The 25,275-nt window shown below is 54.0% G+C and overlaps 2 protein-coding genes across 3 annotated transcripts; one reads left to right on the top strand and one right to left on the bottom strand.

Moving 5' to 3' along the window:
* Positions 1 to 3,498: 3,498 nt before the first annotated feature.
* LOC120671334 (probable receptor-like protein kinase At1g80640) lies at positions 3,499 to 6,965 on the bottom strand. Its single transcript, XM_039951638.1, has 10 exons — positions 6,456 to 6,965; positions 5,746 to 5,907; positions 5,405 to 5,652; positions 5,182 to 5,314; positions 5,025 to 5,088; positions 4,809 to 4,905; positions 4,591 to 4,693; positions 4,355 to 4,473; positions 4,080 to 4,169; positions 3,499 to 3,992 (listed from the first exon to the last, which is right to left on the bottom strand). Exons 1-10 carry the CDS (start codon positions 6,814 to 6,816, stop codon positions 3,831 to 3,833), a joined length of 1,539 nt encoding a protein of 512 aa, XP_039807572.1. The 5' UTR covers positions 6,817 to 6,965; the 3' UTR covers positions 3,499 to 3,830.
* A 4,457-nt stretch (positions 6,966 to 11,422) lies between these two features.
* On the top strand, positions 11,423 to 20,066 carry LOC120671333 (collagen alpha-1(I) chain-like). 2 transcript variants are annotated; one of them, XM_039951636.1, is made up of 5 exons: positions 11,423 to 12,085; positions 13,759 to 13,839; positions 14,497 to 14,559; positions 14,915 to 14,974; positions 19,508 to 20,066. In XM_039951636.1, the coding sequence occupies exons 1-5, from the start codon at positions 11,603 to 11,605 to the stop codon at positions 19,634 to 19,636; spliced, it is 816 nt and encodes a 271-aa protein (XP_039807570.1). In that variant the 5' UTR covers positions 11,423 to 11,602; the 3' UTR covers positions 19,637 to 20,066. The 2 variants fall into 2 exon arrangements, with proteins under 2 accessions (XP_039807570.1, XP_039807571.1); XM_039951637.1 differs by lacking the exon at positions 13,759 to 13,839.
* The last annotated feature ends 5,209 nt before the right edge of the window (positions 20,067 to 25,275 follow it).

The following is a 25,275-nucleotide window of genomic DNA, read 5'->3' as shown; positions in this document are numbered from 1 at the left end:
GAACTGCTCGACCCGTCACCCATCTTCTTCTTCGTCGCCCGGCGCTCGAACAACTTCTGCTTCTTCAACGCCGGCGACGACGGTGGGCTGACGGAGCCGGAGTAGAACGGATCCGCCTTGGCTCTGATGCCAGTTGTTGGAGCCGGCGGTGCCCGCCGAGCTCTGGAACGTTGCCGGCGAGATCGAGAACGAGAACACGAAAGCAACACACGCACACGAGTTGGACTTGGACACCAGTTTCTGCTGCAACTGTCGCAGCTTTTTCCACGCCTCGGATCCTCCTTTATTCATGGATCTCCCCCGCCACGAACGCCCACTCCAACGGACTCCACCATGCAAGGCGATTCTCGTTGGGCATGCGCAGTACGCGGACATGGCGGGGAGCGTGAACTTGGCGGCCACGGCGCGGACTGGGCACAGCTCCAGTCGCCCGGGTTCTACGCCATTACAACAGTTAAACGGGATTACAATGTTTAAGTGAGGAAAAACGAAAAGATAAGCTATGCTAGCTAACAATGGAGTCGGGGAAGAGGCGGAGCAGTGGCAACACCGGGGTGGAGACAGCGATGGCGCTCGATAGAGTCGGGGTGGTGGAGGCAGGACGACTGCGGCGGCGCTGCACCTTCTTTTCATCACAACGAATCACCCACGATGTCCCTCGGTAATCCTCACTTGGACCCTTAAGGTGGGAAGGAGCCATCGCGTGGAAATCATAGGATTCGGATTGACATCCCACGCTCGATGGGCTTCCAAATTGCCAATAATTTCAAATCCGTGTAAGTTTCTAGCCCCAGGAAAAGGTCGGGTTCCCCACAGGATTTTAGACTTCCAAACTAGTTGTATATGTGCTCTATGTTATTCGTCGTGAGGCTTAGAGCATGAACGTCATCTAAAATTCAGAATACACAGCAATTTGGATGTTAAAGGTAGTTAACTAGCATCATGAAATTTATCCCTTAGCCTCCACAGTTTAGGTCCTAAAGTGATTTTATATAATTGTTTTTTCCTAAAATTGATTTTTAAATATTTAGCAGCAGTAGGCGGTAGCTAAGCTAGCCTTAGCACACCCATGCATACATCACTTAGCACCAGCGCTAACTAATTCTTTCTCCATTGCTTCTCTTTAGCGCCAAAGGATGCATGTGCATGCTCTTAGCGGATATTTGTATTCAAGTGCTAATGTCTCAAAGTGTTACAATTTAGCACTAGCATATCCAAACAGAAGTGCTAATAGGGTGGACTAAATTTTAGCTAAGATTCAAAAACTTCAGCAAAAACTAAGTGCAAATAGGTGCTATAGTTTAGCAATTAACTTTTAATCCATCCAAACAGATCCTTAGTTGAAGCCTTTTATCTTTTGCATCTCACTCCTGTGCACACGGTTCATTAAGAATTTACTCGCGGTCTGATGCCTGTAACGTCAAACGTTCACATCTGTACTATGCTAGCTTCATTTGAATGTTATGATTAGAGAAGTGTTCACACCAAAACAACTACTGTACTCAACAACCACAAAGAAGGAGAGCATTTATGAGAAAAGGATGGCACTGACAGGAGAAGATCCCTCTCTTCTGCTCTTTTCGACCTTTTTTTAAACAACCGCAGGAAAGTCAGATGAACATCGTCATGCAGCGCTTACTTTGATCCAAGTGCCGTCGCTATAAAAAAAATCAAAGAACAACTCGACCACGACTAAAACGATCGCAAAGAAATCCTTTTAAAAATAATTTTAAATTGAATAGAGGGGCAGTGCACATTGATTCGGGTTGTTGCAGCACTGTTGACACGTCCCTGTGTTGCGCTGTGGGTTCACGATTGGCTTTCAATCTGCAATGTTATCTTTTTCCTAAATTCCCTCCAGTATTTGAGTATTTCGCATTGTTCAGTCACGAAGAAGAAAATGCCTTCTTTTCAGGCACCACAGCAACTTGTTACCTACTCTCAAAGGCCATGGATACAACTTTGTCCTGTGCTCTGATGGCAATGTTTAACTGAAAGCAGCCAGCACTTCACTGTCAGTTGAGCATACATGCATACACATAGGAAATCAAATGCAACTGTAGCAGTTAGCACTTGCCACTTGGCAAAGAAGATCGAGCTGACAATAAATAAAGGTTAAGATAGTGAAGCGTGAACCTCACTACCTCAGCCTCTGCGTCCCAAGATAAGCTTAGTCCATTAGCATAGGACCGAGTACAGGCAGGCAGGAAGCATGTACCGGGAAGGGCCAACTGAAAACTTCGGACTTGCAAGTGCAAGTACAGGCAACAACAGCAAGCTCTTCCAATCCAATCAGCTCCATGCACCAATCTGCAGTGAAATCCGTGGATCTGCTGAGGCTGTCACGGCAAGGCCACACATGTGGAGTTATTGTCCAATTGAATGAATGGATGAAGCAGATGCCATCTCTCTGTCGACGAAGCAAACCCGGAGCCCAGCAACCCCTCATCTGATCGCCAATGCCAGCCAGGGATTCAATGGGGGCGCCAGTGGCATCCACAACTCATTAACATCGGCATGAGTTGTTGATCTCCCAGTGGGGCTGGCATCACAAAGCATTCCTGAATGATTGAGCAAATTCAGCATTGGAAAGCAACTGGTCAGGGCCATACAGATTGCAAATTTAAGACGGCGTCCCAAGGATTTTTCATGTAAAGTTTTAGCTCATCGTCCGGAAGAAAGTGACTCCAGGCAGATAGGGATTTCAGAGCAGCAGACCGGATTAAATTTGGATGGACCTCGGATCAAACACTAAATTTTAGGTTCAGAGATTTGATGTTACTCGCTACCATGGCCGCCCATGACGCCTTGAGCAGTACAAGGAAGTAATGCTGTTCTCGTTGAGATGAGACTGTCAAAAGTCAGCAACGAAAGGTATCAATAGGGGTGCAAATTATGTTTTGTACTACTTTTCCAAAATAAGATATCATTTTGAAGAAATATTGCAAAATTTTGAACTAAAGAAGGTTAAAGGCACCCCTAGGTACCAAACAAGGTCAATAAATAAGTTCAAACTCTAACCGTCTCGTGTCCAATGAGCCATCTCTGGCAACTCATAGTTGATTGATCCATTTTGTCCACAGTTTAAAATAGCGAAACATGATTCCGTTGTACCAAATAAGAACAGTTTCTGGTGGTGGTACAATTAGCATGCGGTTTTAATAATTGACACTTTTTTTTCTTTCCTATTGGGCTATTACCTGTTCAATAGATGCTTGCCCCATTGTCAACAGACAGGAGACCACAACCAACGAACAGAAATTTTGAATCGAGCAACTTATTATTGATATACAAAATAATTCAAGTAAATCTTTTTGTTTAATATAATGTACATAGCTCTCATGTGTGTTCGGCCGTTCGATAAAAAAAATAATTGAAGTGCATACAAGTTAGTTCTGATTCAGAATGTAAAATGACTGTAGTGCAGAGAAAAAAATTGGAGTACATAATAACATAGAAGACATTTTCAGTTCCATCAGAGCACGATAAGAGCCAAAATAGTGCAGGAAGCCAAAGTGCTTTGGTACCCATGTGGAGCCAAAAACACAACTTTCTTCAATTCTTTCGAGTTACAGTGTTTGGAGAAACTTTGATCTGTACAGCGGGACCCTAAGTTCTAAAGAAAAGAGTGTTGTTGTTTTTTTCACTTCTTTGTACAACATAGGAGGCAACTCTTTTCAAACCAGAATTCTCTGTCGATCCAACCAACAACCAGCAGGTTGGGACTGTCATTCTCAGGCACGCGACTAAGGCAATAAGTTATACGATAAACAGAGATCCAAGTTCATCAGCATAAATCTGTGTGCTCTGCTTCGACCGATGAGGACATCTCAACAAGGAGAATGTTTAAGGTTTGGGGAAGGCGGCTCTGCAACCCTCAGTGTCCCTCCAAGCTCCACCGGGACTAGAGGAACAAGGGAGTGGAGAACATCGGTGATCAGCGGTCTGTAACTCGGTTCTGGCTGCACGCATAGAACAGCCACTGCTGCAACCTGCACAAGTACAGAACAGCAATCAAAACAGCTGGAAAGATAATTATATCTGAAATAAAGAACATAAACAGGTGATCATAACAGTACTTGGTACAGGTGTTTTGGGTCCATCGTGTCCCTGATCACTGGGTCAACTATGTTGGGGAGTTTTGATCTGTCAGTCAGCTGCGGCATGGCCTGTTTGTGATTTTTTTTTCAGCATGTCAAATATTATTCACAGATAAATTGTGACTTCACTGGTTAGATTTTTAGCACTGTTACTGAAATCAGTGCAATGCACATTGCATGAAAATGAAGGGTGACAATAGTTCCTTTCTGAATATTGTGCAGTTTCTGTGTTCAAAGTAAATTGTGCACCATACCCATGTCACAATTGATTGGCACTGAGTTTGACTCATCTTCTCGACAGGCTTCCTTCCCATTAGCAGCTCAAGAAGCACTACTCCAAAAGCGTACACGTCGCTCTTCTCAGTCAGCTTACCTGAAATTGACCCAACAACTAAAAGTTACATGATGGAAGTAGAATTTCGCTGTTGATAATCAAATCGTCTACAACATACAAATGTGATTCGAACTTGAGAAGAAAGTGAGGACGCACCATCTAATAGGTATTCAGGAGCTACATAGCCCAAGGTTCCAGAAAGATTCATACTTCCCTTGTCAATATTCCCACTGGTCACTGCAAGACCAAAATCTGAAATCTGCACATGTGAGCAAAAAAGATATGAACTTTCGCAACTTTTACTGATTTCCAATACTGACCTGCAGTCAGGATGAATAATAAGTTGACCTTACAGAAAAAGGAGAAGAGTGTACCTTGGCATTGAAGTCTGAATCTAAAAGTATGTTAGATGACTTCAGATCCCTATGGATCACTGGTGGACTGCAGTGCTCATGAAGATACTCTAATCCCCTGCTCAGTTTTAATTTACCAATGCATATCATAACCAGTCAATCATCAGCACTTCAATTTAAAAATCATCACTCGTTCACACAGTGTGAAGGAAAGTGCAAGGATAAGATAATAGGAACCTTGCCATGTCGAGCGCGATCTTCATCCGGATGTGCCAGCTCAGGGCTGACCCATGTGAAGGCCCTGAAGACAACCACACATGAAAAGCACCCTATATGAAGATCTCAAGAAAGAGCTGCATCCATAAGCAACAAGACTAATCATAGGAGAAGGTACCGTGCAGCTGTGTCTCCAGGGATCCCTTCTCCATCAGCTCATAAACAATGTAGTGATTCCCCTCATGAACACAGAAACCCAGCAGGGACACAATGTTGGGGTGCCGAATCCTGCCAAGCAAATCCAGCTCATTCTGCCAGCAACCAAAACCCGAACAGTCAGGACGAGAACAGAAGAACGCCCCATCAGTCATGACTAGCCGCGATGGACAAGAATTTATCACCTCGAATTCCTTCTCGCACTCCGGCCCACCACTTTCCAGCCTCTTGACCGCTGCGGTAACTCCGCCGTCGAACACCGCCTTGTAGACGCACCCGAAGCCGCCGACGCCGAGCACGTTGCTCTCACTAAACTTCCCCGTCGCCGCCTCCAGCACCGGGTACTCGATCATCGCCACAAGCCCCTTCCTGCTCGTCTTGAATGAGCTGAACTTGCTCAGGATCGGCACCAGCATGATTCCCCTCGCAGTGCCTGCGCAATGCAGATGACCGGGTTACTCGGGTACTCCCTGAGAAAGCTCAAGAAATCAGCGAAGAACCAGTTGAAGCCGTTCTGTGGACAGACCTGAGCTCCTGTAGGCCTTGCCGTCTGGCTGGCGGCGAGACCGCCGCCAGAGGACCCACGCATAGAACGTGGAGAGGATGATCGCGACGATGGCGACGGAGGCGAGGGCAGAGGCGATGACAAGCTCACGGTGGAAATGGTGGCGCCGCTCCACGATGATCACTGCAGTGCAGAGACAAAACAGGCAGACCCAGGAGGCGAGTTCAGGAAGAGCAACAAGTGACTCCACAGTTACTGCCTCTTTTGGGGCGTTTCAGAAATCACAGGTTTTTGTTTACTTCAAAAAAAAGAAGAAATCACAGGTTTTTTGAAACGGCGCTGTGCTCAGAAGGATTAATTTCCAACTCAAACCTTCAAAATTAAAGGGAGAACAGTTTTGATGGAAATTAAAATTGCAGCGAAGTTTCCGCAACGGTTCTACTTCTCTCTCCTCTCTCGAATTTGAACGAAATGCAAGATCCCAAACTGCAAAAAAAAAATCTGGACTCGAATTAAAAAAAAACATTTCCCAGCAAATTTCCTTGTCCAAATTGCGAAACAACAAACAAGAAACAGCTTCAACTAGCTTCTCAGGAAATACTTTGCAAGATTCAGACACCAGTTTTGCCCCAAATGAAATTCAGAAAAAAAACAGAAAAATGCACCCAGAAATTTAAGAAATGAAACGGAAATGATCTTCCATCTTAGTATTCCTCAAACCAGTCGCCTACCGACGGGAGGCGGCGCCGGCGCCGCCGGAGCAAAGGAGGCGGTCCCATTGGCGCCAGCAGCGGCGGCGGCGCGAACGTGCTCGGCGACAGGCGAAGCCCCCGGCGCGGCCCTCCCACCGGCCGACGACGGGCAGGACGCCAGCAGCAGCACCAGGGCCAAGACGGGAGAGCACCGGAACGGCAATGGGGGTGGCGCCCGCCTCATGCTCCTCCTCACTCCCGCCGCCGCCGCCTCCCTCTCGCGCCTCCGCTCAAAGAGGCAACCGAGCTGCGCCTGCGCGCGGAGTTGTTTACTGGCTGGTTCGCGAGAGGGGATCCCGCTTGGGACACGAGACTTTGTAGCTTTGCGGCAACTGGGCATGCAACAAGGCCACGAACGCGAGAGAGACTCAGAGACAGAGCTCGGAGCTCCCCTCTCTCCTTTTTTAGTTTTTTTAGAGAGAGAGAGAGAGAGAGGGAGGGGGAGAGGGGGAGAGAGAGAGAGCAGCGTGGTATGGCAACGCTGTGTGTGGGCACAAGAGTTGTGCTCGGCGACTCGGGGGTTTATTCGGGGGCGCACGGGGAGATGGTGGGGGCAGGAAGGAGACACCGGCGAGCGCAGGGCCCGCTTGCCAGCGAGAGCGGCCATGTGCCGTGGTTACGGGAAGGCCTGGGGCGGAGGTACACGAGGCGGCGACTGCGAGGCCGTACGTAGCCATCGGGGAGCAGTAATATTTTTTTGAAAATCCTGACTTCAAATTTTTTTGAAAATCCTTGTCCGTTTGGTAGCGGCCATACATCTCCTGTCTTGTTGCTCAGTGCTGGGCTGCTGACACTTCACTTCTGCAGGTCTCACTCTCTCCTCTTCTGGATGGAGCATACGACCGCGGCAGCTTTCTGCGAGCATGGCTGCATCCAGTGGCGGATCCAAGATTTGTCTTTTGGGGGGCTCATCTCCCTTCTTCTTCCTCCAGCCCCCCTTTCTTCTTCCTCCCTCCTTTCTTTCCTCTTCTTCTCCCTCCTTCTTACCTCTATTTTCCATGGTGTTTTGGGGAGTAGGGGGGCTGGAGCCCCCTCAGCCCCCCTGTAGATCCGCCCCTGGCTGCATCTGCACTTGCCGGCTCGGCAGTTTTCACCACGAGGCCACGAGGGGATCGGGGTGCCTGCCCCATCCGGCCGGCATTATTTCCGCGCCCATCCGGCACCTCCCCCGGGTGGGAATGAATGCGCATCAGTTCCGCTTCACCGGCGAGGCCCACGCAGGCCGTCGGGCACCACCACCACCACGCCGCCACCGCCATCAATCGTGTTCGGCTGGACCCTGCTCCAGCTGCTGTTGGGCAGAATCCCAGCCCAAGCTATTCGAGAGGGCTCGTCTAGCCGTTCAGCTGGCTGCAGCTCAGTTGACAGCCGAATGGCTGCACAGCCGCCGGCTGCTGCCTGCTGGCTGCTTCTGGCTGCAGCAAGCAGCCGAGCGAACGGGGTGATCAAGGCCGGCGAACGGCTCTGCCCCTGTGCAGCGCCATGGGGCGCCGCCCGCCGCCCTCTCGCGCACCCTGTACGCCATCCTCGGACGATCCCCCCCCCTGCCCGCCGTCCCGGCATCAGGACCATGTCCATCCGTGGGTCGCACAACGAGGCTAGTGGCTAGGCTAGCGAGCTAATGGTACTTGCCGGTGTTGCTTTGCCGTACTCCGCACCCTGGAATGGAATGGAATGTCTCGCCCGCCGTCACCACCCGCCACGGCCGGAACGCCGGACCTTGATCCGACGGCCAACGCGGCGGCAGCGATTCACGAGTTCGTTTCCGGCCAGCTCCAACGAACGAGGGTCCAGCGCCGCGACGGCGAGAGGAGCTGAGCAGATACTGCCACGTGCCGCCGTGCGTGCCTAACCGTCCATCCTTGCTTCTTTTTTCCGACCAGTTTTGCTTTGCTTTTGCAAGCTGGTTCGTTGAGTTAGGGTCTGTTTGGTAGGGCTTCGGCTTTTCCAAAAACAGTTCCGGCTCCGGCTCCTCAGATGGAGTGGCTTCTCTGGTGGAGTTGGAGCCGTTTTAGAAAATATTTGAAAAAACAGCTTCACTGGTTAGATTGATGTGTAAGCCGCGTGAAGCCACGATTTCATAGCTTCACCTTGCCTGTGTAAACCGCCGATGGCTTCAGAACCGGCTTCACACGTGAAGCCGGTTACAAAACAAACATTTGGGAGGGCTTCACCTGGAGCCGCTCGTGAAGCGGCTCCAAAGCCCTCCCAAACGGTTTGGGGCCTTAGTTTAGCTTCGCAAATTGGTTCCGTTGGCTCGATGACCTCGATCCGTATCGGAAACGTGACCCGCGAGCGCTGCGCCCGCTCAACCGGAGACGGTTGGGATCCGGTAGGGGCGCCCGTCTCCGGTTGGGATCCGGTAGGGGCGCCCCGGCCGGCCGACCTTCCGCTGAACTCCCTGATCCGGGACGCCATGGAACTTCAACCGTCCTAGTTTGACACGTGGGGGGTTAGTTTTCAAAAGCTACAAGAATCGTGCCAGAACGTGTCGACGCCTTTTTTTCCGGGTGGTTTTCATGGTTTCAGGAATGTTGAGCAGCTGAACACCAGGCGCGCAGCTGCACCGGTGCAAACAAAAATCTGGGAGCACGAGATCGACGAGGCGGGCGACTTGGCCTGCAGGGCGTCGAGGCTGTTTGAGGGCCGTCCCGTGACGACGGACGGACCGGAGAGGACCTCGTCGGATTTTTCTTCTTTTTTGCCGATCCAGCCAGCCAGCTGCCGCGCGCCGACGCCTCGAGTGCGATCCGAGCCCCGCGGGCGGCGTACGGCGGCGGCGCGTCACGGGGGGCGGGCACGAGCGGAGGCGGCGGAAAGGCACGGCTGGGCTGAGCTGTGCTGTGCCGCTGGCCGCTGCTCGCCCCGGCGGTGGTGCTGACCGACCAGGCCACACGGGGCACGGCTGCTCGCGGTCGAACGGAGGGGGCCCCCGCGCCGGCGTGTCGCCATGATTCGGTGATTATTATTGGTCGCAATAATTTGGCGTATGGTCGAGAGAGGTTTTCGCGATCCTCGCAATGATTATGGCGCGGGGGTAGTTTGCAATCGCAAGTGTCATGTCTTCCTCGCTGGAAACTAGCGACATCGCTGGGGGAAAGAAAGAAAAAAAAGAGAAGATGATGAGGAAGAAGAAGCAATCATGATCACAGAACATCACTGCCCTATCAAGGATCATCTAGGGCAGTAGTGAAGACCTGAGAAAGTTGGGAAAGAGAAGGCCTGATTTGTGGACGGCTAAGCCCAACTTAACACTCAACGGCTTGGGCCGCAACAAAATGCGCGCATGGCCGTTCCATCATGGGCCTTTTGTCGCAAAACAGGCGACTGTGGGCCTTACGAAGGCCATCGGTTCTGTTGTCACCATTTTCCGCTTCGCTTCTCTCATTCACCAGTTCGTACGGCGAGCTGCTTTCCGCCCACGACGCCGCATGTTTACCTCGTTTTTCTCGACGCGGACCGGGCTCCTGGCAGGCGAAATGCTGCTCGGCTGCTCCGGCGGTTTCTTGTTCTTCTAGCGGCAGATCCGCTGGCTTTTCATAGTACTACTTGGCTGCCTGAAAACGGCACGCGTAGGTTTTCAGAGTTTCCTACGTGACCCGTGCACTGACCGACCAAACGCAGCAGTAGTACTACGAGGTCGGGAATTCTCTCCTCCATCCGTCCTCAATATGGTGAGACGCGATGGCGTGTGTTTGCGTTTTTGCTTGGCCATTTGCCTCTGGAGCCAGGCTACGCGATGACGGGCACCGGGCTGCCGACGCTTGCGCGGCACACTTGCCCTATCCGCGGCGACAGCGACGGCAGGGAAGAGCGAGCCAGCAGAGATTAGCTTCCGGGCGAGGAACAGGAAAGTGCCACCACATCGCTAGCCAGCGATCACCAGTTGCCCAAGATTAGACGCCGGACGCCACTGGCAGCGCACAAATTCTTTTCCTGCCACAAGGGAACGGAAAACTGCGAGAAAAATTACAGAGACAGACAGATGTAGGGTGCTGACTGCCTGACCCAGAAACTACCAACTAATCCACCGGTCCGGCCAGGAACAAGAAGGGTGTGAAGGCAGTGACCGGAGCCGAGCGTTTCGGCAGGGGACCGGGGGGCCCGTTCAGTGACCGGGCGTCGTTTTCGTTCGGTTGGGTCGTGACACCAGGACTGCAACGAAGAGTGGATAAACAAAGTAGCAACGCTAAATTCGGAGTAATAAACTATACTACCACTGGAATGGTTCAAGATCGAAATACTAGCGGGCAGTCTGGTGAGGTCGACGGAGGCTGCTGTAACGGTAAAAGTCCTGACACCACACAATTGCGACTTGCGAAAGCTCCACCAGAGTGTTGCAGCGCATGTGCACCCAGCCACCTCGACCTCACACGCACCCACGCCAGGAATTCACCTTCTCTTTTCCCCCTCCTCGTCGTCAAAGAAGGCGGAGTTGCGAATGGCGCCGACCGCCACAGGCGGGCGCACGCCCATGGCCACACGGAAGCCCAGGCCGGTGCCCAGTCCACTGCCACCTCCCTCTCTCTCTCCAGCCTCCCGCTTACCTTGCGTCCTACGCCTCACTTTTACCGAACCGCCCTCCTGTCCTCTCCCACTGACGCCGCGGGCCCCCGGGGCCAGCCGCGGCATTCCCTCCTCGCTGCTGCGCCGGTAGTACGCGAAGGCGCGGAAAGGCCGAAGGCCCCTGCCGGGGGCCCACCGCCCCCGCCTGTCGGCCCTCCCGCGAGAGCGACCGCGCGCGCGCCGGTCACTGACATGCTGGGGACCGTCTCCGGGCCCGCGTGTAAGCGAGAGGCGGCGGCAGGACGTGGCGCCGCGCGCGGCGCGTAGCTGTAGACGAGCCAGGACCAGGAGAGTGGTGGAGGTGGTGGTGGGCCCGGGCCGCGTTTATTTTACGTGGTTTTATTTATTCCGCCGTTTAAAAGGGAAGGCGCCGGGCCGCCACGCCGTGGCTTTCGTCCGCCTCCTCCACGCCCCCCTCATTCTCACCGCTCCCCCCCACATCCACGGATCCACCTCGCCTCCTCCCTCCCTCCCTCTCTCTGTCTCTGGCTCCCTGCACGCCTCCGCTCCACCGCGTGGGCGCTCTGGTGGCGGCTGCTCGGCACCGGACCAAGCTAGCCATGACGGCGGTCGACGCCGAGCCCTACGCGGTGGTCGCGACGGCCGCCGACATCATCTGCTCGCTCCGCGGCGCCGACCTCGCCGGCTGGACGCCGCCGTGGCGCAAGGGCGCGGGGGCGCCGGACCTCCCTCCCGCCTGCGACGGCAGTCAGGAGGCTGTGGCGGAGGAGGGCGACCCGCGGGGGCTGGCGTGGCCGGCCGTGGCGCGCGGGAAGCGCTCGCGCTCCCGGCGGGCTGGGTCCCCGTCGGCCTCGGGCTCCGCCTCCGCCTCCGCGGGGCCAGCGGCTGTGGCGTCGAAGGAGGACGGGAGGAAGAAGAAGCCGCGGCGCGGCGCGCGGGGCAGCCCCGCGTCGCCCCTCGACTACAGCGGCTCCGGCGCGTCGACGAGCGGTGGCGAGGACGGGGCCTTCTGCTCCCAGCCCGCGGCGCCCGCTGCTCCGGCGGCCGCCGCCGCCGCCGCCGCAGCCGCGCCCAGCAGCAAGGTACGTGCGCGCGCGTCGCCGCCCGCCTACCTCTAATCTTCCCCGTCCCCGTCGTCGTCTCCTGCCGGTTTGGTCGCCTGCTGTTGTGGCCTTGTGGGCGGTCGCGTTGGTTCGTGCGTGCCAGGCTGGGCGGACGAAACTGCCCCTCCGTGTCAGCAGCACGAGGATGACTTCCCGATGACACATCGCTTTTCCAGTCTCCTCCCCCTCTCCCCCGGCTCTCCCCTCCGCTTTCTGTTCGCTCGGCCTTTTCCTTTCCCAATCCCGCCACCACCGCCCCTTTGCGCGAAGGCGATTCCGGGTGCCAAAGGCGCCGCCGCCGCCGCCGCCGCCGTGTGGCGGGATACCTACCTCACGGATCTCCCGTCCTCCTCCTGTCGACCAGAACCGTCCCCGGATTTCTATGGAATTATTATTCCCGGGATTTTATTCGCCGTCGCCCGTAGCGGCAGGCACCGCGTCGTACTGGACGTACGTGTGCGCGGCCGGGTGTCTGCGTTGCCGTGGTTGACTCCGACGGCGTCGAGGGGGGCAGCGGCGGCAATTCACACGGGTAGGTGGGGCTCGTCGTCAGCTTCGCCACGAGCCGCGGTCGCGGCTTCCGTGCTCCGGCCGCTCCGCTGCCGCTGTCCCCCTCCCGAAACTGTCCTCGTCTCGGGCCCCCACCGGGGAACCTAATACCCGTGTGCATTCCGGGCATTTCCTCCATGCTTTGCCCTCCCTCCCTCGCCGCGTAGTCAAACAAACCGGCGTGCTGTGCTGTGCTCCGAAGGGGCCAAGGCCAATGGGTCTGGTCGTTCGGTGCGTAGGCGTCGGGGGAGTGGCGCGCCGCGTGGGCGCCGCATGCGCCCCGGCCACTCCGGGGCTACCACGTGTTCGCGTGGCACGCGGGGCCCACGCACCAGATGAGAAGAGGGGGAATTCGCAAATTGGCCCATTGAGAGCCCGTTCCTAAAATTTTCACACGCGCTACAGTACTTGCAATATTTAATCACTAATTTGGAGTATTAAATGTGGATAACTGATCAAACTCATTCCATAACCCCCGGTGAAATTGCGAGACGAATCTAATGAACCTAATTATACAATAATTAGACAATGTTGTGTTACAGTAACCAACCTCTAATTATAAATTAATTAGCCTTAATAGATTCGCCTCGCAATTTACCGTCCATCCGTATAATTAGTTTTATAATTAATATATATTTAATACTCCTAATTAGTGGTCAAATGCCCCAAATTACATCGCAAACAGATAAGACGGCGGGCGGATGAACACGTCCCTTGTCCGCGTCCGCGCGCTCCTCCACTTCACTCCCCCCGTAACGTGCCTCGTGTGATTGCCTGATCGAGATGCTGCGGGCCAGCAGCGGCCCTTGCAAGTGCAATCTTGGTAGGAGTTGGTTGGGTGTGCCTCCTCTTCTGCAGCGAACCCTAGCCATGCCATATCTCATTCAAAGTTCCCTACTACCTGATGCGATTTTTTTTAAAAAATGAGTTTTTCAAAAAAAATGAAAATTAAGAAAATGAATATAAAGAACATGTGCCGCGTGCTGCTTTCGAGGTCCGGCACCTGTTGCCGCTGCTCGTTCCTGCCCACTCTACCAGCATCTTCGCTTTACTCGACTGAACTAATCGAGCGTGTCCTTTATTTTTTTGTGCCGCTACTGCAGGTGGGCGGCCTCGCCGGACGGCGGTCGATCCTCCCGGTGCCGCCTCCCCGGCCCGCCGGGCAGCGGCCGCGGAAGAAGATGGTATGCCTCCTCTGTCCTGTCCTCCTTCAAATTCTCACAGCACCGCACGTGAAAGCACATTAGCCGTAGCCACAAGTGTAGAGGAAATCAAGTGTGGTCACGAGCTGGTGGCCCGTGGCCTGTAGTTTCGCCTTGGCGCAGCCGCGCAGGACATGGGCGTTGCCGCCTGCGGGTGGTAGCTTTGGTTCAAGTCTGAACCTTTGAATGCGTTTCACCAACCTGACCTGCTGCCGGCCCGCATCATTCGCGGCATCAGCAAGACAGCAAGCACACAGAGGCCGGCCAGGCAAAAGGTGGCCTTTGGCCTGGTCACTGTCTTCACTCACACAATCGTACTAGCAGCGTAGTAGTGGAAAGGCTGTTCGAGCTCTAGTGCTACGTAGCGTAGGCTGGAATAAAGCCGCACATACAGGCACGGCCCTGAAACCCTGCCATTGGAAGGAGAGGGGGCAAAAGTGGCATGGCATCCTGAGGGCAAAAGCGCCAAGAGCGCCTGCCCGAAAAGATCGAAAAACACACGTACCTCATCATCACCGGCTGCCCCGCGGCCAAAAAGGTCGCGCTTCACGTTTAAACAAAAGCAGACCGGGCTTTGCTGCAGTACCTGCCTGTCGTTTGGCAACCTGCTCAGATTTTTTTTTTTTTTTTGCGTTGCAGAGGCTTCCGGAGATCCAGCAGCTGGTGCGGTCGCTGTCGGTGGAGAACGACGCCCTCCGCGAGGTCCGATACCTGATTTAAATCCGATGCCATGTTCATTTGGGCTGTGTTTATTTCCAAAATTTCTCTTTTCAAACTTCACTATTTACCTATTATTTCGAATTTTTTGTCTCATGCATGGAGCATTAAATATAAGTAAATAAAAAATTAATTGCATAGTTTTGATGTATACGACGAGACGAATCTTTTGAGCCTAGTTAGGTCATGGTAGGACAATAATTACCACAAACAAACAAAAAGTGATACAGTGTGCTACAATGTTCGATGTGATCCTTTTTATCATTATTTTACGGATCTAAACACAACCCCGATTGATTCTGCGCAGGATTTGCTGACATATTCATTTGTGCATGAGCAGGAAATGAAGGCGCTGCAGAGGGCCTGCACGGCGCTGTCCAAGGAGAACGGCAAGATAGAGGTCAGTGGCACACCAGCGGTCTTTGAACCGTGCCCCCTTCCTTTCTCGTGCACATGTGGCATCCAGGCCACCTTGTATAGGCTTCGACATGGGGACCATCTTGTCGAGCGTTTCGCATATAAGAAAAAGGATAGTGCTTCTGCAGTTGGTGTAAGCATAAGTGACAGTACTTAAAATTTCAAAACTGCAACTACTAGGATCAGAGGTCCGGAAAGAGCCTCCCAGGGAGGCCATGGTCCCGGCCCTCCCGGGTACCATGCTTATGCGCTTTGATGTTTTACTAAGCTCCTTTGACACCTTGATTCGTACTCGTACGGTAGGCTGTTCCTAGAACAAGGGCTACGGTGGTGTTAGGTTTGGTAGCAGAGAGCTCCGTTTCGCCTGCGAGCATCCCTCTCAGCAACCCTTGTCCTTGCAAAAACGGATGGGATGCCGATAAGCATCTGGCAGTGGAGGGTTTAGACGCAACCTCAGTTCCTTTTGACCTGGGAATGGGATTCCCGGATCAGCCTTGCACGCCGTGGAAGGTGTCTGTCTCTGCCTGTGGGGCCAGAAGGTGGAGCCGGTCCCACCTGCAGCGGTTCCTTCAGAGGCTGTGTTTAGTTTCTCCAAAGTTTTCAAACTTTCCTGTCACATCGAAATCACATCGAAATATTAAATATAGCAAATGACGCATATATGAAATACTAAATATTAGTAAACAAAATGACTTATTGCACAGTTTAGATGTACATTGCGAGATAAATCTGTTGAGCCTAATTAGCTCATGGTAGGACAATATTTATCACATATAAACAAAAAGTACTACCGTACTTTTTAACTTTACTTTTCGTAATTTTTTTACATCTAAACACAGCCAGAGTAGGGCTCGTTAGGCCTCGGAGATGCCATCTGCCCAGATCCCGTTGGTGTGACTGTACTCCACTCATGACCAGGGTTCAATTTCCCGACCGGACCGGCCTAACCGCCGGGCTCCGGTACCGGTTTACCGGTCCGGTTAGGCCGGTTACCGGTCGGAACCGGTCAAATGTGAATTTGAATTCAAATTTCACCGTGGTGGCGGTTCCGACCGGTATACCGGCCGGGTATACCGGTATACCGGCCGGTTTGGCCGGTATACCGGCCGGTTTTGTGTTGCGGCTCACTGCGGTATACCGACCGGTTACACCGGTATACCGGCCGGTTTGGCCGGTATACCGGTTGTTTAGAGTATTTTTTCGCCGCTTGAAAAATTGATTCCCGGTGTGAAATAAAAGGAAATTTCGACATGAGCTATGCACATTTTAATGTAAATGACCCTACCAAAGCAATGAGTTATAATTATGCATACAAATACAATAGTAATAGGGTGCATACAAATACGGAGTCATACACTTATACACATGAAATGAAAAGTTCAACGTAGGAATGGGAAGACCCCCATTTGAGATGCGGTTTGGTATTCGGCGGTGGACATCAAAGCGATACCTCGCACTCTAAGCAGCTCAGCCTTGTAGTGTTGCCAAGTTTGGCCCGTCCACGCCGATGTTGTCTGCCATTCCTGAACTAACATAGTGTAAAAATGGGGGTCTTCCCATTCGTACACCCATCTCGTCGGTGGCTGCATGCTGATGTCAGGAATGGGATAGTGAAAAGAGTGCCTCGAATCGCTGTAGGAGGAAGAAGAGTTCTGTGGACTGTCATAGTCCGTCGGTCCACCTGTTCTCCTCTGCGATTGCGGTGCTCCATGGTCGGTGTCCTGAGTAGCATGTGTGAACTGAGTTTCCCCTGCAATCAACCATATTTCATAATTAGTAGTCAATAGTCAGAAATATGTGTGTATTTATATGTGCAATATATACCTGTGAAACGAACACCACGAGCATGACCACTACCACCAGCAGCATCATCAGCACCACTACCTCCACCACCAGCATTAGGCTGAGCACCGTCACCATCATCACCATCATCGGCCGAGCTGCTATCCTCGGACTCCTGATACGGAGGACTACGCTCACCTTCGCCATCATCAGTCTCGGTGTCGCTGCTCACTGGTTTTGCTGTTCCTTTGCCTTTTCGACGCTTCGAGTCACCCTTCTTAGGCCCCTTGTGCAACTTTCTCTTCCCTAGGTGAGTGTCACCTATATTTTGACGTGCCCAATCGCTGATGGAATCATTCCCCGTAGCCTCACGTAGATCTGACACGTTTATTTGATCTCTGACAATATGGGACGGGAGAGGGATGTTGCCGTCATCATCATCCTCGTCCAGAACTGGAGCCCGGTTAGATCTACCATATTCCATCCATTCCCGCACCGGATTTTTCTCATCATAGAATGAAAGATGGGCTAGCTGGTCAATGAAATCACCTTCTTCACGCATCAGTGGGCCGGAGACCTCCTCGAGTCGGAGACGAAGATTGTAGTTGACATAGACAAGCTTATTAAGTTTCTTGTGCGACAACCGATTGCGAACCTTTGTATGCAGCAAGGCAAAAGTACTCCAGTTCCGCTCGCATCCACTGGATGAACAACATTGTGAAACAAGCCTCATGGCAAGGTACTGCAGTCTTTGGGTCCATCGCCATCCGCATTGCCATATCACTGCTATACTCGCCAATTTTCTGCCGAAACACGTCAAGCTCCTGCAATGCCTGGACGGCGCTCTGGAGATCCGTCATGCGCTGAAATGTATCCTTAAGTCCACGAAACATTTGTTGAGTTGGTTCCATCGTATAGGCATACCTCGGATTTAGGACAGCAGCTGCAAAATATAAATCACTTCAAATAAGCATTATTTCAATAGAGTTTAAAAAATCATGTAATATAAATAAATCTTCCCTAAATTCTAAATATACCTAAGTCATACACCTAAATCCTAAAACAAAACATCTAAATACACCTAAATCCTAGGGAAAAAAAAACTAACCTGACCGCGGCTTACCAACGCTAATCGGCGGTTTACCGCCTCCCCATACCGGTAAACCGGCCTCCCCGGGCGGAAAACCGGACGGGACCGGTAGATCTGCTACCGGTCCGGCTTACCGGTGAGGGAGACCGGTTAGCCGGGATCTGAGAGCGGCTAACCGGCCTCGAGCGGCGGGCGGCGACTTCTGGCGGCGGACAGGAGTCAGTGAGGGGGGAGCGGGTGAGGGAGGCGCTGGTGAGGCTTCGGCTGAGGGACACGCGACGTTAAATGACCTCTGCCGCGCGATGGGCCTTAATGGGCCGCGGTTTTTTTCTTTTTCTTTTTTTATTTAACTTATAAATTCCGAAAACCATACTAAATGAACGAATTTTGGAGAAAATTTGACACCATTAGATTCATTGCACCTTGAAGTATTTTTAGGAATTTTTTGGGAATTTTTCATTTTTTTGAATTCAAATTTAAATTTTGAATTTGGACCGGTTTCATACCGGACCGAACCGGTACCGGTCCGGACCGGTTTGACCGGTAACCGGTCAAACCGGACCGGTTACCGACGGTTCGGTTAACCCTGCTCATGACCGCTGCCAGCGAAGGAGAGAGCGCGCGGGGGGTTCGGTGGCGATGCGTGTCGTGGTGTGCAAGGGGTTGATGTGTGACGCACTAGCCGAATGCCTGCCGAGCTCCTGGGCTGGATAGAGATGGATGCCGATGCCTGGATTCGTTTGGACAACCGTCCGGTCTTTGATCTTAAGCAACTTGCTTTTCTGTAGGAAGATCTCGTCTTCCTTACTGCTTAGGGCAGATGGAGCTTGCATCTGCGTGTGGAAGATTTTTTTTTCTTTCCTGAGGAAGTCCAAAGTATAAAGTTTCTGACCAAACGGCCTGCACATCAGGAACCCCCCTCCGGGGCAGGTTGTAACAGATGCTGTTGGGGGGCGCTCGGTTGCTCTACCTGTGGCTGCAACCGACGCAGCGCGGTGTTCGGCGACTGTTGACGCACGCTCCGGGTTCTGCGGGCCGTACACCGCCTAGAATCTTTGCCAGTAAAGAAGACCGCCAAGTTCACGGCCTCACTCACCTCACCTGCGTGCCCTTGCAGCACTGTGCTGCAGGATTTTGAAGGGACGAAGGCGATGCCGCCGCAGCCAGAGGAACGGCTGCAGTGGCTACTAGTCCAACTGGAACGATCCGTTTGGTTGGTGATTGCTCTCTCTCCTCTCGAATCTCTTTAAAATTCTGGCAGGAAGGCGCTCTGGACACACCACACAGCACTCTAGTCCTGCTTCGGGTTGTTTAACCTTTACAGATGAATCCATCATGGTGGCAGCTCATTTACCCTTCAATTTCGGCCGTAACCCACGCTTAATTTGCACCAGCAATGAGCTGTTTCTGCCTCTGGACTTCATGCGTCCAGTTCGTTACAGTCCTTCTAAGTGTAGTTTGCTGCATTTTTTATTTAAAAGAAAGTGTAGTGTGCTGCTGCCTGCTGCCTAGTTCGGTTTTGTTGGCTGTAAATCTCGTGCATACTGCATAGTCATTCAAATATTTCTACATACTCCTAGTAGATGGTTTACCCCCAGCACCTGTGATTTCACACACCTGACAAGTTTTCTCACCATTTTGCAGACAAGGATAGATCACTCGAGTAAGCAGAACAAAGGGAAGCCACAACATGGTCATGAGCGCGTCGCAACTGAGCAAGATGCTCAGAACGGCTTCGTGCTCCCTGACCTCAACCTCCCGGCAGACGACTGATGGCTGAAATTCCTTGGTGGCTGCAATCTTCAGATCTGTTTCAGCGCGTTAACCTGATAATTAACTGTACATAGACGAAGCTTGGCCACAAGGGATTCTCGATTCTGATCACACGCGAGGATACTGAAGAAGTGACGGAGCGGCTTACGTTTGTTTCAGAAGTTGTTGAAATCTAGGGTGTAGAGATGCCATCGCGATCCTCCTGTATGAATAGTGTTGCATGTTCAGACAGAGGGGGATCGGTTTACCTTTGTTTTTCTGATGATTAAGGTTCTTTAGTTGGTACCCCGCGCAACTGTGGATGAATGCGCTGAGGGATATATATTTAATGTTTTCATGTAGCTGAGGCTTCAAAAATGAACCTATAGTATAGTTTCTTTTCATCTAAATATATACATAGCTCAAACTGTTGAGACTGGAGTTTTTTTTTCGCTGTCGTTGATGCTGTGGTGGTTGTGAACTTGTGATTATCTCGTTTTGCCGAGTTTGTTGTTCCTTGGTCTCCAAACCAAGTTTTTGTGAATACTGCTTTAGCATTTTCCGAAAACAAATGATCTTATCCGGTGTCCTTTTCTTTACCGAGCGTCATGGATAACTGCGATACCCATTGCAATTGCCCCCTTTGGCCCTTTCAGAAACCAAAAACCAAAATGTCGTCAGGGTAAATGGCTTCTTCAGTCCACCTTCCAAGGTGGCCAGAAAGCCCATGGACTGAGGGCATCGTCGTCGCCGACCAACTGGGCTAACTAGTCAAGGCCCAATAATCGCCACCCAGCAAAATTCACACTGTATTTGCTGCTCCTGTTTCACGTTACGCAGTTTTCTTTTAAGGACTACAAAGTTCATTGGCCACCTGCATTATATATTCAAAACCACTCCCAATCTGTTTTTTTTCTTGAGATAGACGTACGGATTTATTTATAAGCATAAATCTAAATCTAGGCATCTGTCGAGTACCATGATTAGGGGTACCCAAATCAGGGGACTAAAACCGCCCTAAAACTCAAACGCATGCTCAGCAACCGGGCCCACGAAGGCCTACAGCCTCCTTCCAACCTGGAAGAAAGAAAATGACTCAAAGAAGCCCAACACACGGCCCACGTACGCAGTGCGATCCATCCGCACCCCCCTCTCGGACCTACGGGGTGAGCTCCGCCTCGCTCGAGGGCTCCCCGTCGAAGCCCTCGACCGCGCCCCGCGTCTCCGCCTCGCTCGAGAGTAGCGAGCCTGCCCTCGAGAGAGCGGATCGTCTCCGTCTCGCTCGAGGCCACCCTTCGGTGGAAGGGACAAACCGCCCTTCCGCTTACCCGCCCGCCGTACGGAAGCATTAATGCCAACCACTCCTCCACAGCGCCCGGGTCAGATTGCGTCAGACCGCCATTTCCCACAGTGGCTGTGACCGGAGTCTCGTCCGCCAACTCCGGTCACTGCTCTGCCATTCCGGACGCTGTGGCGACACTGTGGGAACCTGCGACGTTGTGCAAGACGTGCTCGGTACTGCTCCAGCTACTATACTGTCAACTCCCCATACCTCCTTCGTACTTTTCCTTCCGCGGAGCCCTCGAATGCCATGGGCACGACCCTCGGAAGCGGCTCCGGCCTTGACCGGGACAAGACCCTAGCCTGTAGGACCCTCGGAACGCCGCCACGCCACGCCTGGAGGATGGTACCCCCCACAGCAACGACCATGCCGCCCGATGGAGCCAGGACGCCGGCGCGATCTCCGCCCGCGCCCGCGTCTGCGTGACACAAGGCGGCTCCGGACCCCTCCCGAGCAGCTAGCTGAGCCGAGAGCTCGCGGGTGTCCGGATGGCACGTGGAGGTCTCGGACCCATCCGCGGGAGTCCGGATGGCATGAGGAGGTCCCGGACCCACTCGCGGGGGTCCGGGTCCGTAGCCACAGGTGCTGAGCATTTTCCACCTCTGGGACACGTGGTGACACCGGACCCGTCCCCGAGCGGGAAGCGGGTCCGGGACCATTGGTCCGGTGAGATGGAGTCAAGGACGATGCCCAGGACGACTGCCACGACCGGCGCCGTACTCCACAGTGTACTTCCCACAGTACTCAGTCACTGCACCCCCGCGATTCGAGGAGAAGACGATGACTTCCATGATCCCCTGTGCATGTACACCGTCCCTCCTTGTGTCTATAAAAGGGGGGTCAGCCCACTCGGTAGAAAACAACGCTTCGCACTACTAGCAGAGCACATATGCTCCTTTGAACTCCGATATTGGCACTTGCCTCAATCAACTCCTCCTCTAGCGGAGACTTGGGAGCTTCCCTCCCTCTCTCGCCTCGCTTGTACCCCCTACTACAAGCACCCCCGGTGCAAGATAGTACAGTGCTCTCGCACACACCTTTGCTGGACGTACGACCCCACGGCTGGAACCAGGATAAACCCGTGCGTTACTGTATTACCTCTTGCATCAACATCTGGGACGAGAAACATGAAACATCATCACTGGTTGGGTTTGGACCGCCGGGTCAGGGCACCGACAGTTGGCGCGCCAGGTAGGGGCGCTGCGTGACATTTTCTCTTTTGTTCCCATTTGATCTCCAGGTATGGCGAGCAGATCCAACCCATTCCCTATGGGCGCCTCGGATCCGCTCCCAGTGGGATATGTGATCTGGTTCGGGAGTCTTGAGTTCAGAGCAACCGGCAACGGGTACCTCATGGAGCTCCTCACGCCCAGACGCAACCCTGACACTCCGACTTCACCAGCCCGGCGCAACAGGCGCTCGGGCCAGCACTCGCGACCAGCGCGCGTGGAGCGGCGCCGGGCGGCACGTCTCAGCTCCCCAATGTGGGTTGAGGTTGCCATGTCACAGCTCAGCGTCGCGACCGACGGGGCCACCGCTTCGTCATCACGTGCCTCGGCATCACCTACGTTGGCACCATCATCGACTGCAGCCCCAGTGCCTCCCAGGGGGGCGCGACTGCGCCATCGCCCTTTCCCTTTGGGATGCGCAACGCTGCCACCTACACCTCTTCGACTAGCACCAACTTCGCCGAGTACGAGGATCTGCCGGGTTATCACCTCCTGTCGATCCGCAACCTCGTCGCATCATCTCCCGACGACTCCTACCCCGAGACGGCGAGCTCGATCGCCGACGACATCAGCTTTTTCATGGACAACTTTACGGCCGAGGAGGCCAAGGACTACTCCGTGGTCCGCGACCCCGACGCTTTCCGCTCGTTCCAGCTCGCGGCGGCTTACTGCCTCACCAGCTCCGAGGACTCCAGGATTACGATCCCACCCGGGAGTGCTTCATGGTCCAGCTCGCGAACGGGCAAGAGGACAACGCTCCGGGCGATGACGGGAACGGTGGGGCAGACCCGCAGGCAAACCAACCGGTGGTGCCGGCTGCGGCCCCTTCTTCTTCGTCAAGCTCGGCGGCGCGGCAGGCACAGCTTGCGCAGCTCAAGGAGCTTCAAGACAAGCTCGACGAGCAGCATCGGCAGACTCAGGAGCTGCGCACCGCACTCGAGCAGCACGCGTCGCTCGGGAGCGGATCCTAGTCGACGACAACATCGACAAACCTCCGGAACTGAAAACGGCCGGCAAAAAACTCGTCGCTACGGCCTACCTACTCCAAGCAATGCCCGAGCCGTCGACGACTTCGGGTCACAACCTGCGCCGCGAGGCACAGGCGCTCGTCGAGCCAGCCGCTATGCAGCAGGCCGAGAGCTCTGCGTCTCGCATGCGCTCGATAGTCCCGAAGCAGCCCGGTGGGACTGCACGCCAGGACTATGAGGTATCGGTTCACATTCCACGAGGAGGGAAGGGAAAGGCAGCCGCGGCGCACGATGCGAAGGCACCCTCGGTGCATGACCGCATCGGAAAAACTCCCGCAAGGGAGCGACTCCACAACACGCGCGGACATGGCGGCGACGGTGATGCCCGCAACATCTTCAATGGCAGGAAATACACCCCTCGACGGGGTGGACGTTTCGACCCCGAACATGATAGGGGCGAGTCACCGGAGCCTTGGGGCACCCGTGTGTTCAGCCGGGAGATTCGTATCGCTCCTTTTCCCCCACGCTTTCGACAGCCTACAACCCTCGTCAAGTACTCGGGCGAGACCGATCCCGCAGTCTGGCTCAACGACTACCGCCTAGCATGCCAGCTGGGCGGTGCGACGGATGACGCGGTCATCATCCGCAACCTTCCCCTTCACCTTGTTGACGCCACACGAACGTGGCTCGAGCACTTGCCCGCGGACCAGATCCACAACTGGGCCGACTTAGTCCAGAAGGGTGTCGGCAGAAGCCCAATGAGTCCCTGCGCGACTACGTGCGGCGCTTCTCCAAGCAATGCACCGAGCTCCCCAGCGTCACCCACGTCGAGGTCATCAACGCCTTCCTCGAGGGCACGACGTGCATGAACCTGGTGCACGAGCTTGCGCGAAGCCGTCCCGCCAACACCAACGAGTTGTTCGACGCTGCTACTAACTACGCAGCCGGCGAAGAGGCCGTTGGTGCCATTTTCGACGACAAGCCGAACAAGCGCAAGGAAGATGCGCCCACAGAGAGCAGCAAAGCCAAGACCAACGCCCCCGCCAAGAAACAAAAGCGGGGGAGGAAAGGGAAGAAGCCGGCCCCACCAAACCAGCGTGGACCGGGGCAGGCGGAAGACTCCGACGGGGCCTTCATCGCCGCCCCGGACAGCAAAGGACCTCGAGGCCCCCTCGAGGCGGTGGCGGCCTATTCGACGACATGCTCAAGAAGCCGTGCCCTTACCACAAGGTCTCGGTCAACCACACCCTCGAGTAGTGCGAGATGCTCAGGAAGTATTACAACTGCGTCGCGCATCGCGACGACGACAAGAAGAAGGAGGCTTGCGACAAAGGTGGAGACGACGAGTTCCCCCCGGTGGAGAACGCCTTCTTCATCTTCGGAGGACCGACGACGAACATGACCTCTCGGAAGCGCAAGCGTGAGCGCCGGGAAGTCTTCTCCGTCACCAAGGCCACGCCATCCTACCTCGACTGGTCGGAGGACACCATTTCCTTCGGCCGCGAGGACCACCCCGACTACGTCCCACACCCGAGACGGTACCCGCTCGTTGTCGACCCCATCATCGGCAACACCCGCTTCACCAAGGTGCTCATGGACGGAGGCAGCAGCCTCAACATCATGTATGCCCACACCTTGGAGCTCATGGGGATCGGATTGAACAAGCTCCGCCCCAGCAAGTCACCATTCCATGGCGTTGCCCCAGGGAAGCGAGTCCAACCCCTCGGCCAGATTGACCTAGCCGTCTGTTTCGGCACGGCAGCCAACTTCCGCAAGGAAGTGCTCACCTTTGAGGTGGTGGGGTTTCGGGGAGCCACCACGCCATCCTTGGTCGCCCCTACTATGCCAAGTTCATGGCCATCCCCAACTACACCTACCTCAAGCTGAAGATGCCGGGTCCAAAGGGTGTCATCACCGTCGGCTCCTCATTCGAGCACTCCTACGAGTGCGACGTTGAGTGCGTCGAGCACGCGGAGGCTCAAGCGGAGGACGAGGCCCTCGCAGCCACTCTCGACAAGATGGCAAGCGAGGCCTTGGACTCCACGCACCGGCATGGGGGCAGCTTCGAACCCGCCGAAGGTATCAAGAAGGTGCCCCTCGACCCGAATCACCCTGATGACA

This window comes from Panicum virgatum, chromosome 4N (assembly GCF_016808335.1).
Source record: "Panicum virgatum strain AP13 chromosome 4N, P.virgatum_v5, whole genome shotgun sequence".
Lineage (NCBI taxonomy): Eukaryota > Viridiplantae > Streptophyta > Magnoliopsida > Poales > Poaceae > Panicum > Panicum virgatum.
This window is presented reverse-complemented; position numbering and strand designations above follow the sequence as displayed.